This window comes from Acipenser ruthenus, chromosome 9 (genome assembly GCF_902713425.1).
Source record: "Acipenser ruthenus chromosome 9, fAciRut3.2 maternal haplotype, whole genome shotgun sequence".
In the NCBI taxonomy this organism is placed as follows: Eukaryota; Metazoa; Chordata; class Actinopteri; order Acipenseriformes; family Acipenseridae; genus Acipenser; species Acipenser ruthenus.
In genome coordinates this window covers 59,320,044-59,338,365 of record NC_081197.1, presented here as the reverse complement: position 1 = coordinate 59,338,365, position 18,322 = coordinate 59,320,044, and the positions used below count along the sequence as shown (strand labels likewise).

The 18,322-nt window shown below is 44.9% G+C and overlaps 1 protein-coding gene across 2 annotated transcripts in view; it reads right to left on the bottom strand.

Moving 5' to 3' along the window:
- Window positions 1–18,322, bottom strand: part of LOC117405685 (sodium/hydrogen exchanger 7-like) — a 36,365-nt gene extending 18,043 nt beyond the window's left edge. For both annotated transcript variants that reach the window (XM_059030354.1, XM_059030355.1), the window contains exons 1-7: window positions 17,912–18,322; window positions 12,653–12,855; window positions 10,345–10,422; window positions 4,674–4,750; window positions 1,988–2,100; window positions 485–590; window positions 84–225 (exon numbers count right to left, since the gene is read on the bottom strand). In XM_059030354.1, coding sequence (XP_058886337.1) covers window positions 84–225; window positions 485–590; window positions 1,988–2,100; window positions 4,674–4,750; window positions 10,345–10,422; window positions 12,653–12,855; window positions 17,912–18,197 — 1,005 coding nt within the window. In that variant the 5' untranslated portion in view covers window positions 18,198–18,322. The remainder of the gene's footprint in view (window positions 1–83; window positions 226–484; window positions 591–1,987; window positions 2,101–4,673; window positions 4,751–10,344; window positions 10,423–12,652; window positions 12,856–17,911) is intronic.

Below are 18,322 nucleotides of genomic sequence, written 5' to 3'. Positions count from 1 at the left end.
CTCTTTCAAAGAGAAACGGTACAGATGAAGTGGCTTCCTGGTATCTCTCACAGTATGTGACGTGGCTCAACTCAAAAGGATATAAGAGCAGTGACCACTCCGGTGACAGCTCCCATCGCAAACGAACCGCTGAATATCCCCAGGAAAACTCCAACCGATTTGAAGAAGGCTGCCGCATCGAATGTGTGGCTATTCCCTCCGGAAGGCTGGTAAGCGACAATAGACCTAAACAAATACAACTGTTTTAATTCCTCTTAAAACAGTCACTAGGTGGCAGCATAAAACAACTGGTAGAATTTGCTGCAGTTCAAGCGCATTCTCTCCAGGGGAAAACAGTGCTGGTTATTATGCAATGTGAAGGACTGACCAGCAGGGGGAGCAGGTCTCACATTCTCACAGCACCTGAAGGAGAGCTGCAGTGTTTTTATGAAGACCAGTTCACAAATGAGCAGCATGAACTGTCAGAATTGGGTCTGTTACTTACGATGAGAGCACAATGGCAACTGCATCATTCAGGACGCTTTCTCCAAATAACAGCGCGTACAGGTCCACATCTGCACCGAGTTCATTAAATATAGCCAGGACTGTGACTGAAACACAAAAGAAAAACAACAACATATTCATCTATTTGGAAGATATTTCACAAGCGTGAGAATCACCCAGGGCAGAAAACTGAGGAGATCTGATTTTGAAAGCCACTTTTCTTTTTGTGTAAGAAAGTGCCCTTGGTTTACAACAGCAACATAACCAAAGATCTCCGTCAGGTTAATACCTACATTTTGAGACACCTTTGCAGGTACATCAGACTCAACCTAGCCTAGCTTTCACAATTCAACGAGATCAGAATCCACACTGGCATTGTGTACAGGCAGGCAGGCAGGCAGGCACACACGCAGACAGGCAGGCAGGCACGCAGACAGGCAGGCAGACACGCAGACAGGCAGGCAGACACGCAGACAGGCACGCAGACAGGCAGGCATGTAGCCAGGCAGGCACGCAGACAGACAGGCAAACACGCAGACAGACAGGCACACAGACAGACAGGCAGGCACGCAGACAGACAGGCAGGCACGCAGACAAGCAGAGAGGTATGCAGGCATGTAGCCAGGCAGGCACGCAGACAGACAGGCAGGCACGCAGACAGGCAGACAGACAGGCAGGCACGCAGAGAGGTAGGCAGGCATGTAGCCAGGCAGGCACGCAGACAGACAGGCAAGCACGCAGACAGACAGGCAGGCACGCAGACAGGCAGACACGCAGAGAGGTATGCAGGCATGTAGCCAGGCAGGCACGCAGACAGACAGGCAGGCACGCAGACAGGCAGACAAGCAGAGAGGTATACAGGCATGTAGCCAGGCAGGCACGCAGTCAGGCAGGCAGCCACGCAGACAGGCAGGCAGGCACGCACGCACGCAGACAGGCAGGCAGGCACGCACGCAGACAGGCAGGCAGGCAGATAGGCAGGCACGCAGGCCAGATAAACAATCCATTGCAAGATAACATCCAGGAGCTCAACCTGCTGTCTAGGAGCCATTTTACCAGCAGAACTATTACAAGCAAGTCCTGGTCCAGGTATGAAAGAACCGGTGTCTGGTGTCTGCTCACTGGTGTACACTGACATGCACTGCACATCATGAACTAGCAGGTCTATACACTGACATGCAGTGCACATCATGAACTAGCAGGTCTATACACTGACATGCACTGCACATCATGAACTAGCAGGTCTATACACTGACATGCAGTGCACATCATGAACTAGCAGGTCTATACACTGACATGCAGTGCACATCATGAACTAGCAGGTCTATACACTGACATGCAGTGCACATCATGAACTAGCAGGTCTATACACTGACATGCAGTGCACATCATGAACTAGCAGGTCTATACACTGACATGCACTGCACATCATGAACTAGCAGGTCTATACACTGACATACACTGCACATCATGAACTAGCAGGTCTGTTTGCCATGAGCAGTACCTGGATCAGTGGCTGAAATGATGGCTCCAAAGAAGAGACAGTCTGTGTAGTAAAACTTGTCAGACAGCTGTCCTACAGCTTGCATCAGCTTCACGACACCATACATGAGATTTCTGCAGAGAAAGGAGAGCGTTGTAAGGGATTCATTGAAGGAGACTCAATACATGAAACCACCACCTTGGGTTATTATTATTAGTGTCAGCTTAAAAACTTTAAATATTTCAGACTGGTACTGTACATTTAAAGGAATACATTGCATCACACACATGTACATAATAAATAAACACAATAATACGTTTAACATTGTATTGTGTGTGTCCCGAGTGTCGTTTCTGCATACAATGTGATCTACTGTGCTTACTAAACAACTACAGCAACAAAAAACATTGACGTGCATCTGAACAAGACTCCCACAAGCGGATTTCTGAGGTGAGGTGCAGTGCTCTGCAGAATCACTGAATATTCTCCTCCACCTCACTTCAGCTTCTATACTGTCATTAACCAACCAGCTGCTACCCCTACTGACTGACATGCTTCCAGCCAGTAAAACGTTACAACCCAGAAGACACTGCTGACAGGAAATGACCTAGGAAGTGCAAGCGTTACAGATTCCTGGAAAAATAAGGCAGCATGGAAACCGAGAACTTTCTTTAAATAATGCTGCACATCTGAGCCCAATATATTGTGCTAGCTGCCAATATTTCAGCTCATGTTGAAAATATCTGACATGCAGTAGTTACCTGTAAAATATTATCTGTATTATAAAAAGTACTTTGTAATGGATCTGCAGTGCATCCTGCCCCCAGAGTACTTTGTAGTGGATCTGCAGTGCAGCCTGCCCCAGAGTACTTTGTAGTGGATCTGCAGTGCAGCCTGCCCCAGAGTACTTTGTAGTGGACATGTATACTTGCATAAAGTGCTTGCACAGAACCCAGCTCTTCGTTTCCTTCAGGAGATCACCCTGCACACAAAGTGACCATATTTCTATTTCTCCTGCATAACCCATTGTGGCAATGTGGCCACGCCCTTGTGCGTAGTTTATGTTTATATGTTACGTGTTGTGTGTAAATGTTGGTGTTTATGTATAAAATACACAGGATATAATATGGGTTACGAGCACAAGTGTTTAAAATGTATATTTGTATTTAGGCACGAGGATGGCACATCACATCACGTGCATTTAAAGTATTAGTAAGTGAACACGGGAAAGTGCACTTTAATTAATTCACATGCAGTTGTACCGAGATTCCAATTGAATGATTGACTAGCAATCGAGTCTCGGTACAACTGCATAAAAGCAGCACGTTTTCACTCACGGGTGGTTGTTGTGTGTTCAGTGAGTGGAGAACGGGATTGGAGACGGAGGTAAATGTGAATCGTAAGAAAAATAGAAGCTCACCGTGTTTGTCAGTGTCTGTCCGTTTTGTTTGTCTCTTATTTTGGCGTGAAGTGCCGTGCCCTGTTTTGTGTTATAACCTTTTTATTTTGCTGTTCTGTTTATTTATTAAATGCTGAGCGAGACCATTCACTCAGCTCCACCAAACTCCACCTCTCTCTTGTTGTTTAATTTCCTGGCTCTGGTCTGACGCCACCCACTCCGGCCGTCTTTGTGACACCCATCCTAAGTGATTTTCTTTCTAATGTCATTGCAACTTTTTCTTTTTTTCACTGCCCTAAAAGCATTAATGTTGAGATTAAATGATTCCTGGGACTATGCGGACAGTGTGTTTTACAACCACCGTTCCCTTCCCACTGGAGCACACAGAACTACAGCAGGTGCACTTGCTTAATGAGTTTCATCTACAAGTGTCATGAATGAGCAGCAAGCAGATAAATGCACTCTCCCCTGCCCTCCAACGAGTACAGAGCAAGATGAGAAATGCACTCTCCCCTCCTCTCCAACGAGTACAAAGCAAGATGAGAAATGCACTCTCCCCTCCTCTCCAACGAGTACACAGCAAAATGAGAAATGCACTCTCCCCTGCCGTCCAACAAGTACAGAGCAGAGAAATGCTGGGGTGTCTACAATGTTAGCACACTGACTGGAGGTCTCATTGCTTTATGCTTGGGTTTCTACAATGGTAGCACACTGACTGGAGATCTCATTGCTTCGTGCTGGGGTTTCTACAATGGTAGCACACTGACTGGAGATCTCAATGCTTTGTGCTTGGGTTTCTACAATGGTGACTGGCAAGACTGGTAGCACACTGATTGGAGGGCTCATTGCATAAACAGTTAAAACAAAGAAGAAATGCCCACCCAGACGCAAGACACTGGCTGTACATTAATAGTATCTGATACACCAGTGGTTATCCAGGGATTACCCCTTGCAATAAGATGATGCTGTTTTTCTACAGACCCTGATTAGCACTGATCTTGGACGACCTCATGTTCCCTTAGGTTATGTTATCCAGAACGAGTGCTAAATTGTGGTGAGTGAAGCCATCCTTTATTAATGCAATCCAGATGGATTCCCTGATGCAGTCAGACACTTTCAGAATGATTCTAGTTCAGCAAATCAGCAAAACGACAACCATACTAAAAGTGGGCGTGGAAAAAAGTCCTACACAGATCATGGAGGCATACCCAGGAGGGACTGACAAACTGGACTGTTAAATGGAGTGTTTTTCTTCCCAGACTGGGCCAGCGAGCTGCTGTTTTGAGTCAGTTTCCTAAATGTACTTACCCAATAATAAAACAGGACAGTGCGGTTCCTAAGAAAGCATACGCCAGGATGGATCCCAGGTTCCTGAAGAAATGTCTCTATGGAAAGACAAAAGAAACCCCAAATGAAAAACCTTGAAATACATTCAGGAAAGGATGAATGCAGCAGCCACACAAGCAGCCGCTGAGGCTCAGACACACAGGAAGCTTGTGATCAATAACAGGTAGCCTTATACAGGAAAATTATAATTTCACAACGAAAGATCATTTGCACTGTAGTGCCATGAAAGATAGTTTGGTAAAAGCAAACGCCACTGCCAGAAACTGCGCTTGAGTAACAGTACAGAAAACGCAGCTAAGCCTCTCATTTAATAACTTCAGATCCTCAGCTCCAAATTCTGCAAAACAGATTGGTCGTTGGGCTATCCCCAAAATAAGTTGCATCAATTCAGATAAGGTGACGGAGGGAGCCTATCTACCTTTGATATCTATCTATATCTAGCATCTTGTTTGCAACAGTGGCCGGATAGCAGCACAGCTTTCTGTAACACAAAGATCTTATTATAATAGATTGGCTATTAATCCACAGACATGCTGGCATTAGGTGGCTGCACAAAAGAGGATTTAAGGTGGTTAAGACACCATCTTATTTATTTGTTTTGCAAAATGATTTATTTTAAAATGTCCCCTTTTAATCTTGTAAGCCCGGGCTCATGAAATTAGAGCAGGGGTGTCCAGTTACAGTGCTGGAGGGCCATTCCACTCCAGAGCAGGGGTGTCCAGTCACAGTGCTGGAGGGCCATTCCACTCCAGAGCAGGGGTGTCCAGTCACAGTGCTGGAGGGCCATTCCACTCCAGAGCAGGGGTGTCCAGTCACAGTGCTGGAGGGCCATTCCACTCCAGAGCAGGGGTGTCCAGTCACAGTGCTGGAGGGCCATTCCACTCCAGAGCAGGGGTGTCCAGTCACAGTGCTGGAGGTCCATTCCACTTCAGGTTGAACAGGTAAAATGAGATTATGAACAACTACAGGGTCTGGGTGGTCTAATTGGTTCAGTTAAACAATTTAGAACAGGGTTGGAACAAAGACCAGGAGTGGAAGGGCCAACTTCGGCACCCCTGAATTAGAGGGACAATGGCCCTGGGAGGTATCACCATGACGACGCCCTGCTCCAGCTCTATAAGCACATCTCGGTCCTGATCTGAACACACCTGCCATTCACTCCTGGGCCCGTCTCAAACATAGGACTGTGTAGTAATACTAAGAGACTCTTTGTGAAATTCTTCAACAGACATCTCAACAACACTCTAGTTTTTTTCTCAGTTTCTTCAATAGAGAAAGGCTTATGGTTGAAACTTTTTTTATAAAGGAGCCACACAGTGGGTTTCCTGGAGGTCCACACTGCAGTGCATTCTGCTATTAGACTGTTGGCAACCGTTCTGGAATCTTACAACTTGTCATTGTGTCCCGTGCACTAGACATTGCTGCAGTGCTTTCCAAACACAGTTCATGACATTGCATTGCTGCAGTGCTTTCCAAACACAGTTCATGACATTGCATTGCTGCAGTGCTTTCCAAACACAGTTCATGACATTGCATTGCTGCAGCGCTTTCCAAACACAGTTCATGACATTGCTGTAGTGCTTTCCAAACACAGTTCATGACATTGCTGTAGTGCTTTCCAAACACAGTTCATGACATTGCATTGCTGCAGTGCTTTCCAAACACAGTTCATGACATTGCATTGCTGCAGTGCTTTCCAAACACAGTTCATGACATTGCATTGCTGTAGTGCTTTCCAAACACAGTTCATGACATTGCATTGCTGCAGCGCTTTCCAAACACAGTTCATGACATTGCTGTAGTGCTTTCCAAACACAGTTCATGACATTGCTGCAGTGCTTTCCAAACACAGTTCATGACATTGCATTGCTGCAGTGCTTTCCAAACACAGTTCATGACATTGCATTGCTGTAGTGCTTTCCAAACACAGTTCATGACATTGCATTGCTGCAGTGCTTTCCAAACACAGTTCATGACATTGCATTGCTGTAGTGCTTTCCAAACACAGTTCATGACATTGCATTGCTGCAGTGCTTTCCAAACACAGTTCATGACATTGCATTGCTGCAGTGCTTTCCAAACACAGTTCATGACATTGCATTGCTGCAGTGCTTTCCAAACACAGTTCATGACATTGCATTGCTGCAGTGCTTTCCAATGTCATGAACTGTGTTTGGAAAGCGCTGCAGCAATGTCATGAACTGTGTTTGGAAAGCACTGCAGCAATGTCATGAACTGTGTTTGGAAAGCACTGCAGCAATGTCATGAACTGTGTTTGGAAAGCACTACAGCAATGTCATGAACTGTGTTTGGAAAGCACTGCAGCAATGCAATGTCATGAAAGCACTGCAGCAATGCAAACACAGTTAATTTGTTTACTGGCCTGTCCTTGGCTATTAGTTAACTCTGGACTAGATTGATTGCCTACAATCCCAACACAGTCCGGTAACAGACCCAGTTGCAGGTTAGACACGACACATTTCCACAGACGTATGTATGTCTGAGCCAATGAGAGAAATACTACGAGAGAGACTTAAAATAACTGGAGCTAGCAAAACAATGGAAACAATGCTACTGTAAATGCATATTATAACCACAGGAAAAGCACAGGAAAAATACCATGCAAAATATCATGGTGAACTTTATATCAGGGTGTTGCTGCCTGTGTGTTGAACGGACTCTGCAGTCTCTTTATATCAGGGTGTTGCTGCCTGTGTGTTGAACGGACCCTGCAGTCTCTTTATATCAGGGTGTTGCTGCCTGTGTGTTGAACGGACTCTGCAGTCTCTTTATATCAGGGTGTTGCTGCCTGTGAGTTGAACGGACTCTGCAGTCTCTTTATATCAGGGTGTTGCTGCCTGTGTGTTGAACAGACCCTGCAGTCTCTTTATATCAGGGTGTTGCTGCCTGTGTGTTGAACGGACTCTGCAGTCTCTTTATATCAGGGTGTTGCTGCCTGTGTGTTGAACAGACCCTGCAGTCTCTTTATATCAGGGTGTTGCTGCCTGTGTGTTGAACGGACCCTGCAGTCTCTTTTCACGTACAGTAATTTCTTTGATATTTGTATCCCTATTACATTCACAGCATGTCCTTACTCCTAAATCATTTGTGAAATCTTATTTTCATTTCAAATCACACTGTGCCATGAAAATGCCTTGATAATGTTGAAAAAGACTGCAGGTGTACATTCAACACAGCACTTCAATCAGCATAACATCAGCTCAATACCCTATCAAAATACTGCAAGAAAGAAACAGGAAGAAAATGAGGCAACAACTGACAGCACAATAAACCCTAGATATGCCATGCTCTACAAACACCCCTCCCTCCGGGACTAAGAAAAGAAGAGAATGCCCAAATGAGAGGAGGCATTCGGCCCATCAGCGCTCGTCTGGTTCCTAGCAGCTGATTGATCTCAGAACTTTGTCGTTGGGTCTTAAAGGATCCAAGCGATTCTGCCTCAACATCATGACCAAGTCCTGAATTCCCCTCCTCTGTCTACGCGAGGAACGTCACTTACCTTTTCACACCTGCACAAGGTAGCATCTAATACAAACCAGCCCACGCAAACTCCTCTTAATGGGACTGCAAGAGATGCTCATCCCTTTACCAAACCCAGGGATACAAGAACATGAACAAACTCATTTCAACATGGAAGACATTGAGAAAGACATAGTGGAAATTGGCATTGAATTTGAGAAGTTTCTTTCAGTAGAACTACATAGAACACAGCAGGCAACACCAGTAAGCAATGTGCTTCATTGTTAAAAGAAAGGGAAGGAGGGAGGGTAGAGGAAGTGGAAGCTCTTCCTGAGTCCTGCTTACTCTGAATTCCCTGTCTCTAAAACACACAACAACAAGCACTACAAATACTGAAGACCCCCGAAATGTACCCCGGAGAACTAGAGAATCAGCAGATACTGCGAATCAGGAGCAGCAGCAACACCTGCACCTGCACCAACACCTGCACCTGCACCTGCACCTGCACCTGCACCTGCACCAACACCTGCACCAACACCTGCACCTGCACCTGCACCTGCACCAACACCTGCACCACCAGCATTCATTTCTTTCAATACAGTTTGCTATTAGACCAGAAGTTCTGTTTTGGAACTTGTCCAGAGTGAATCACAGTCCTAACATGAATGATGTCACTTCCTTGTTTTCTTCATGCCAACAATGCTGGCTAATCAATGTAGCTGCCTGTGGAAACCCCCCAGCTGAGTTCTATCCCCTCACAGTATATCTGAGCACGTACCAGCATGTGTCAGGGTTCAGCCGTCTCAAAGGGTCTCTCGCAGACATCTGCATGTGGAAGAAAGGGGGCCCTTTCTGTAGGCTGCACCACTGCATTGCTGGCAAGCTTTCATGTACTCACTTACTCCAGGAATGGCTTAGATAAACATGGCATAGATACACCGTACCGGCGTGTGGATGGTTCATTAGCAGCCAGACCTGTCCTGTACACAATTACCAGCCAGGCATGGAATATTATCAGGTGTCAAGCCTGCCACAGAAACACTCTGGGGTCCTCATGCACTGTACAATGGAAATGTTTTACAATGGCAAACCAAAGAGTACACAAGGGTTTCTGTTACCCCACGTAGGGAACTGAAAGACATCTGTTTCACCCCTTCCTCCCGCGAGGGCCCATTCTATTCAACAGACGGCTGCTTTTTCTATCTGCAGACAGTTGGAGGTTTTACCCATTTGGAACACGCCCACAGGACACATGCACTATGCAGTGTCGGGTTTCACGATGAGACTTACAACCACAGATCTATGGGCAGCGTCGGTGCTTTCCATTACAAGCGCTCAGATTATTACAATGAAGCTGCCCACCCTCCAGTTGTTAGACTGGGTGATTTCCTGATCGATCTCTGGAGGGAGATGCTCGTGGCTGTGCTGATCCAGTGCGTTTAGGAGACAAATGTGGACAGACCAACATGCAGGGCATAAAGTACAGGAGCTTTCCTTTAACCCTCCGTCAACTGCAGGGTTTGTATGTGGAGCTGAAAGCTGTGGGCTTGAACCTGGCTCCCTGGGGCGAGGAGGGGGGGCCAGAAGAAGATCACCAAGGAGCCAGACTCCACTAGATCCTGTAGTCATGAATAAGCAGCTTTCCCCCATGGAGACACACACACACACACACACACACACACCTTTTACAGGACTTCCTTTCAAAAAAGAAAGCGTGGTCTTAATGACATTTATACTGTAACAATAATCCCACACCGCATGCAGGACATGCCTGAGTCACACACACTTATTGCAACAATAATCCCACATCGCATGCAGGACATGCCCGAGTCTCGCACACTCTTCCTGTAACAATAATCCCACACCGCATGCAGGACATGCCCGAGTCTCGTACACTCTTACTGAAACAATAATCCCACATCACATGCAGGACATGCCTGAGTCACACACACACACACACACACACACACACACACACACACACACACACACACACACACTCTTACTGTAACAAAACTTTAATAATAATAATACAGTAAACAGGTCTTTTCAGCAGAGGCCATGGTGAATTTGGTGGTTATACATACTGTAGGATCTCAAATATTTTACAAGCGTCTTTGCCAGAACCAGACATTCAAAATTAACCATTTACCTTTTTAAGACTATATCCAGCATGGAAAATGATTGGAGGCAGTAAAATGTTGAAGAAAACCTCTGGGTCAAAAGTGACCTGCAAAAAAATAAATCAAATAGATATGATTAACCCTGTTGGGATTTAGAGAGTATACATTTACAGTATGTGTTACTGCACAGAGGGTACTGAAGCAGGAATGTCCAACGGTTGCAGTTTCAGCTATTCCAGGTTTTAATACAAGCTTCATTGGCCACAGTGTGTCAAGGTAACAAGCTCAAGTGTGTCTTATTAAACTCATAGTAAAACCAGGAATGGATCAAACTGCTCTGTAATGGGAGTCTTGTTTCCATCCCTGTACTAGTTTTAAAATGTGTGAAGTGTGGTTTAAAGTGAGTTTCAGGATTCTAAATGATCCTGTGGGATAATCGTTGATAGATGAAAGGGTGGCTGTAGCACTCCAGATACGATAGACAAAGAGAAGGAGATGCAATACCTTTTATTGGACTAACTAAACAAAAATTACTCATTAAAAAATAATGAATGCTACACTCGGAACCTGATTGTCTGAGGCAATACATATGGTTTAAAAATGTGACCCAAGAAATTTTTCTTGTCCTGTTCAATTTGGTGCTACCGCTAATAAACACACAGTCTATCTGTACAGCAAGTGTGACGATCTGGCTCCTCCTCAGAGTCTGACGATCTCAACAGTGTGCGCTACAGAACGTACCAGCCAAGTTCAAGCCCGCTTCTCTAATGCGAGGCATGCTGGATGCAGGCATGAGGCATGCATCTCCAGGGCTTTTCTGTTTAAGAATGTAAAAACAGCTTTTCAAACACAGTACAGTATTAGTATAGTACAGGTATTCTATTGCACCATTGCAGCAAAAGCTTTGCCTTGAAAACTATCCTCTCAAATCCCTTCTCCCCTCACAATCCAGGGACTGGGTCGTGACTGATGGTGTTTATTTTATAAAAGGCTGTGTGGTGGTGTTAAGGGAATCAATATACTGGAATGTCACAGTGTGGAAACTCCCAGTGACTCAGAGTCTCAAGACTGACAGCATGTGCCTGGAGGAGGAGGGGAGGGGTCTGTAAGCATTGCCACATCGTCACACTTGAATAGACAGGTATGAACCGAGTGCAGTGCAGTTCAACAGGACTGGAGTGCTGTTCTCATTTCTTCATTTCAATGACCTGGAGTACTTGATGTTTAGAAATCATTGTTATTTAGACGATGTGCTCATGCTGCTGTGTGAGTAGGTAAATGGCAGGAACTTGTACACATACAGTACCAGCATACACCAGGCTCCACAGCCTGCAGTGGAATTACTATGCAGATCAAATCGGTCACATCTTGAATATCAGCTATTGAACCGGATTGCTTTATCTAAATGTTCTATAAGATTTGAATTTCCTGCTCCTCATTCACTTCCTGCACTACAGGTGATAAACTTGATAAACACCTACAACCACAATGCTCAACACACGCCCTTATAAAAGTTTAGTGTGGTGTGTTTGCAGTCCTCACCATGCGCTTCCCATGGTTGTACTCTGCATTTACCATAGTGTACCCTGGCTTGCCACGTCTATTAGTATGCTTTACCATACCTCATTATTCTTTACAATGCTTCCCTATGCTTTCACTGTGCTTTATTACACTTTGCTATGCTTCTAATGTGGTAAACGTTTACAAGGGCAGGTATTTAACTGAAGGTCTTGCAGATAATATACAGGAGTAACACAAATGCACAACAGTAAATGGGGGGCGGGTTGTGATAATAACAATGTTCAGTAAAAGAGTGTTCGACAAGAAACCTGCCCCCCCTGCGCTATCAGTGTGAAGTGATCCAGGACTGTGGGAGCGGTACCTTGACAAGACCCCCTGAGCAGTGTGCTATCAGTGTGAAGTGATCCAGGACTGTGGGAGCGGTACCTTGACAAGACCCCCTGAGCAGTGTGCTATCAGTGTGAAGTGATCCAGGACTGTGGGAGCGGTACCTTGACAAGACCCCCTGAGCAGTGTGCTATCAGTGTGAAGTGATGCAGGACTGTGGGAGCGGTACCTTGACAAGACCCCCTGAGCAGTGTGCTATCAGTGTGAAGTGATGCAGGACTGTGGGAGCGGTACCTTGACAAGACCCCCTGAGCAGTGTGCTATCAGTGTGAAGTGATCCAGGACTGTGGGAGCGGTACCTTGACAAGACCCCCTGAGCAGTGTGCTATCAGTGTGAAGTGATCCAGGACTGTGGGAGCGGTACCTTGACAAGACCCCCTGAGCAGTGTGCTATCAGTGTGAAGTGATCCAGGACTGTGGGAGCGGTACCTTGCGCAGCATGTCGTTCTGCTCCACGTTGTGGATCTCCCGGGAGTTGATCTCTCCCTTCAGCGTGTACTCAAAGAACTTCCCACTGACGTTGAGCAGCAGCGTGCTCACGGGCCGGCCCGTCAGGGCACAGCTGGGGGGAGTCTTGTTGTGGTAGCTGGTGGAGGGAATGCCATAGCGCAGGATCACCCCGACCAGCAACCCTGCGAGCAAGAAAAGAGAGTCAGGCATCACTATCACAAACAGAGGGTGTGTGTGTGTGTGTGTATATACACACACACACACACACACACACACACACACACACACACACCTGTTTGTACAGTAATCTCTCACTAATCTAAACCAGTTAGGCCAGGATCCTGTTCAGGTTTTACAATTTGCAAAGAATACTGATTGGAATCTGTACCCTACAAAATCAAATGACAGTATTGTAGAATTATTACATTGAAGGTTGGTTTCTACAACGGCTTTTAACACACATTTATTAGCAGCAATAAATCACAGAGGTAATACGTGACTGTGACATCACTGCCACAGCGTGCATTATTAGCTTTGAGCAAAGCTTATTATAAACAGTACCCCCGATAGGGCGACTTCTCACTGCAGTGCCTGTCTGCAGGCTGAACAGTCACACAAAATCACCAGACTGCAATAGAGACAGCGTGCCCCGACAAACCTATCAATGATTGATCGTCCACTAGAGACAGCGTGCCCCGACAAACCTATCAATGATTGATCGTCCCAAATGCTATTTTTAATCTGCAGTCGCTTGCTGCAGCGCTGGGCATGTGTACAGATCATCCCTTTCATCTGGCAAGAGCTCAAATCTCTCAGGTCTGATTCATGCCACACAGCTGAATTGCTCTGCACTGTAGATTAGGACAACGAGAGTGTGCTGGCTGTGTTTCAATACAAATACAGTCCTACTATACTCCCACTGGAGTACAGCTGTATGCTAATCCTGGCTGCACTATTTAGTTCTTTTAAGTTTTTTCCAATGAAATATTTAGTCCACTCAACCACATGGGCTGGGCATTAAAAACACACCTGCCATAGCACTGTCAATAGGATGTACTCTTCTAAAAGTTCACCACGGTATTTTTGTAGTTTTCCCAGGCTTTCCCCACTGTGATAACATGCATTTATGAATATGCTTTACCGTACCATGCTATGTTTTACCATGCTTTCACTGTGGTCTATTACACTTTGCTATGCTTTTAAAAGGGTAGAGTCAGTCTAGGCAACCTAAACAGCAGTGGTTTGACGTGGAGAGTCTGAGAGGAGTTTAACCCTTTCAGTGCCAGGAGGATAGGATTCTGGGGTCCTCCAATAGATTTAGAAAATAAATGTTTCCGGTGCCTTACAAAACAGTAAAATGAACGCTACTACTAGAATACTACTTTTAACCTTAAACAAGTCCATACCACAGGGAGATATGAAGCAGAACATACAGGAACAAGCTCATACCACAGGGAGATATGAAGCAGAACATACAGGAACAAGCCCATACCACAGTGAGATATGAAGCAGAACACATAGGAACAAGTCCATACCACAGGGAGATACGAGGGAGAACACATAGGAACAAGTCCATACCACAGGGAGATACGAGGGAGAACACACAGGAACAAGTCCATACCACAGGGAGATACGAGGGAGAACACACAGGAAGGACAGGATGGCTTTGTCGCCGACCATTATTTTCAGCTTTCTGAAGCTACTCTTTGGCTAAGGCTGAAATTATTGCAAGGCGCTTTTTCTTTCTTTTGACTTTTCAAAGACACAGTGGAAACTCTCTCAATGGAAACTGGGAGCCGGGAGGTAGAGTGGAAACTCTCTCAATGGAAACTGGGAGCCGGGAGGTACAGTGGAAACTCTCTCAATGGAAACTGGGAGCCGGGAGGTACAGTAGAAACTCTCTCAATGGAAACTGGGAGCCGGGAGGTACAGTAGAAACTCTCTCAATGGAAACTGGGAGCCGGGAGGTATAGAAACTCAGCTGTGGTTTGGGACTGGATTCTACCCCCAAAACAATGATAAAGAATATTGCACCAAAATGAACTGTAGGGAAAGCTGTTGTCCGAAGTGAGGACTGAGGTACTATCATTATAATTTCCATTTGTGTGACCGGGTGACTGTTTCTGGAGGGGAAGGGTTGAAGGCGATGCTCTGAATATTCTATCAGAGTTCACAAATTACAGCTTGTGGTCACACCGGTTAAAACGAAATGGAAAGTACCTCAGATTGTCAGAGGAAAGCCCAGGAGAGGGTATCCATGCAGATTCAAAGAGAACAAGGATTCTAATAGAACAATAGGTATCAATGCAGATTCAAAGAGAACGAGGATTCTAATAGAACAATAGGTATTGCCTCAGAAGTTCCTTATCTCTCAGAACTCTTCTCATTATGACTGGCATCAGGTGCTCGCGCATGTGGAACAATGTTAGTTTGCACATCCAATGGGCTTCAGGTTTGTTTGTTTTTTAGATAATTTGCATTATTTCCACAGTGTCCTCCTGCAAATCTGAAATGCTCCTCTGAGCCAATCAGAGTATTTCAAACAAAGGTAGGGAAAGAATACAGCAGCTTTCCACACATTTCCTGGGACTATGAAATTAGTAGACACGAGTTTTCACAGTGTATCAGGATGCATTTGCAGGTATCAGTATCACTTTAACACACCCTTTAAGTCACCCTGTACTGTATTCCCAAAACTATTTTAACATCACAATTCACCCTGTACTGTATTCCCAAAACTATTTTAACATCACAATTCACCCTGTACTGTATCCCCCAAAACAATTTTAACATCACAATTCACCCTGTACTGTATCACCCAAAACTATTTTCTTGATGTCTCACAACAAACATCCAGAGTTTCAATGTGCCACCAGTTTGTTATGCATAAAGAAATAAACACGACTCTCTCAGGGCATTTCAATTTGATGGAATCCTGCAAAGTGATTTGATTGAATCCTGCAATGTGATTTGATGGAATCCTGCAAAGTGATTTGATGAAATCCTGCAATGTGATTTGATGGAATCCTGCAAAGTGATTTGATGGAATCCTGCAAAGTGATTTGATGGAATCCTGCAATGTGATTTGATGAAATCCTGCAAAGTGATTTGATGAAATCCTGCAAAGTGATTTGATGGAATCCTGCAATGTGATTTGATGAAATCCTGCAAAGTGATTTGATGGAATCCTGCAAAGTGATTTGATGGAATCCTGCAATGTGACTGTTGCACTCTTCACTGACTCTTAACCTGCTATTCAGACTGCTTGTGCACACAGGTCACACACCCAGTGAAGTCAAGATCTTTCCAGTGGTGCTGCTTTCCTTCATGAACCTTCCAGCACTGAAACGTAACCCTTTGATTTAATTAGCAGTTCATCCTACTGCATTTCATTAAAGTAAATTCATGTCAGGCATGTCAGAAAGCATCACTAACCCCTACTTACTGTAGGAGAATACCACAATAACAACTTCCTGTGTCCAGGAAATTCAAGATACTGCACACGCAGCAATGTAAAACACGCAGCCGGAGATGCAGAGGAAATGTCCACTCGTGCTTAGAGAGATGATGTTTGTGTGAACACAAAGAGACTACAGAACGAGAAACAGAGGAATTTCATTATTTCTTAGCATACTTTGAGACAGAGGAGCCTCACTCACAGAAGTAACTAACACAATGCAACATATACTCTCTTGACATCAGCTCTATGGTACATTTAGAATATTTCTATCAAATGCCTGCAACAGTCATTATAACACACACAAACTGGGTGGTTTTTATGAGATCAAGTTGCCATGTCTATATATTCATTGGGTGGTGGTCGTCAGTCAGGGTGTCTAATGGAGGGGGGGGGGGGGGGGGGGGGGGTCATTCAGCAAAGAATGTTTGGGAAACCCTGCAATATGGAATCCATGGGGAGTGCTCTCAAAACGCAAGGGACATTGCAGTCAGCAGCACATCTCATTCAGCACCAGCACCAGCAACTAACCCATTAGAACAGATGAACAGAACCTCGTGCTGGAGAGAGAACGCTGGGCAGGTTCTTTATCCCAGGGCTCCTGCATTGACACAGAGTACTCCCAACACACACAGGCACACGCACCACAATATTCTGAGTGCTGGCTGGAATTATAAGATTATTATATAAATTATTACAAGACAGAGACGGCCACAAGATAAACCAATAAAACAGTTTCACTGTACAGCAGCTCGAATAATACATTTAAAAAATATATATTGCTATGGGTAAAATAAGCAAGCCCGACTCTATATGCAGCTCTACAGCAACACCCTGTTTCACAGATGCGAGTCCACGACTTTGATAAGAAACCAATCTCGTTCTAAATCACTTGCACATTGGGCGAGTGTTGCAAGAGCCTCGTTATGACAGGCTTGTAAAATACAGCCTTGTCTGTTTTTTTAAGTTGTCTAAAAGTAAAGCATCGCAGTAATCCTGAAGCATTTAATTAAACACTCTGAGGAAACACAGTGCTTGCGCTCACCACAGCTGCAGCAGAGGTGGCAATACGTGGTAATTCAATTCGTTGCACAGGAGATCCAGCTGTAACGTCATTAGGGAATGGATCGTGTTATATCGGATACAAGACGTATTACAGCAGAGCACAGCACAGGCCTCAGTAGCCCTCTCAAGATGCAGAGACACATAGGGGGCTGGGGGGAGCGGGCACTTTCCTCAATGACCACAACCATTGTTCGGGATAGCGGTACACAGAGGATGTTTAAATGCATTGAACCACACTCTGCTCAAGCTATCTTTGGGAGCCTCATGGAACTGATTTGCGATAGCCTACCTGACGTGTTTTGACAGTATGAATCATGACTCATACAAAGGGTGCAAGAAAGTACTTGCGTGTGTTCCAGAGCGTCGCGATGGATTAATTATATCGAAGGACCAATAGTTGCTTAGTATCACAGAAATGTCATTGCCGCAAACCAAACCGCATTACTCATGCACTAAAATAAATAACATTTAAAAAATGACATTATTGCAAGTTTCCAGATTTTACGGTCAAACGAATTCTGGAAATGACTAATCATATGGTGTCAACATGATAACAAAATAGATTTGTATTTTATTTTAATATTGCAATGTATGTATACTGATGTACCGCGTCTGTCTAACTCAACGCGTTTGGCACCATTCAGCCCGACAAAATTATGCAAATGCAGTAAGAAACAAAACAAACAAACAAAAAAAAAACCCTTAACACATCTCACCATATATCATAGCCAAGCCCGTCTCGTGCAGAAAGCGGACTCGCCTGTGTTTAAATAACCAGATGGTAAGAATGGTTAATGTCAGCAATAAGATGAACGTTAATAAATTAACACTGTCCTGCCGGTGGCTCTCTTCAGCCTCTTTCTCCGTGGTAAGCTCCTCGATGCCGCTGTCTTCGGCGTTCATCTCACAAGCCTGACAAATCAGGAAGATGACAAAGGGGAATATTGTTTTCCGACCCCAAAGGTAGACGATCCGCTGATTTGGCTTGTATGCGAGACCCATGGTGGAGTAGAAGAATAATAATAATAACGGTCTGGCTCTGTCGGTGTTGCTGCTGCGTAGGGAAGTGAAACACAGTGCTATCTACACCATTCAACCTCCGCCCACAGGCGCTGCGGACTGCTCAA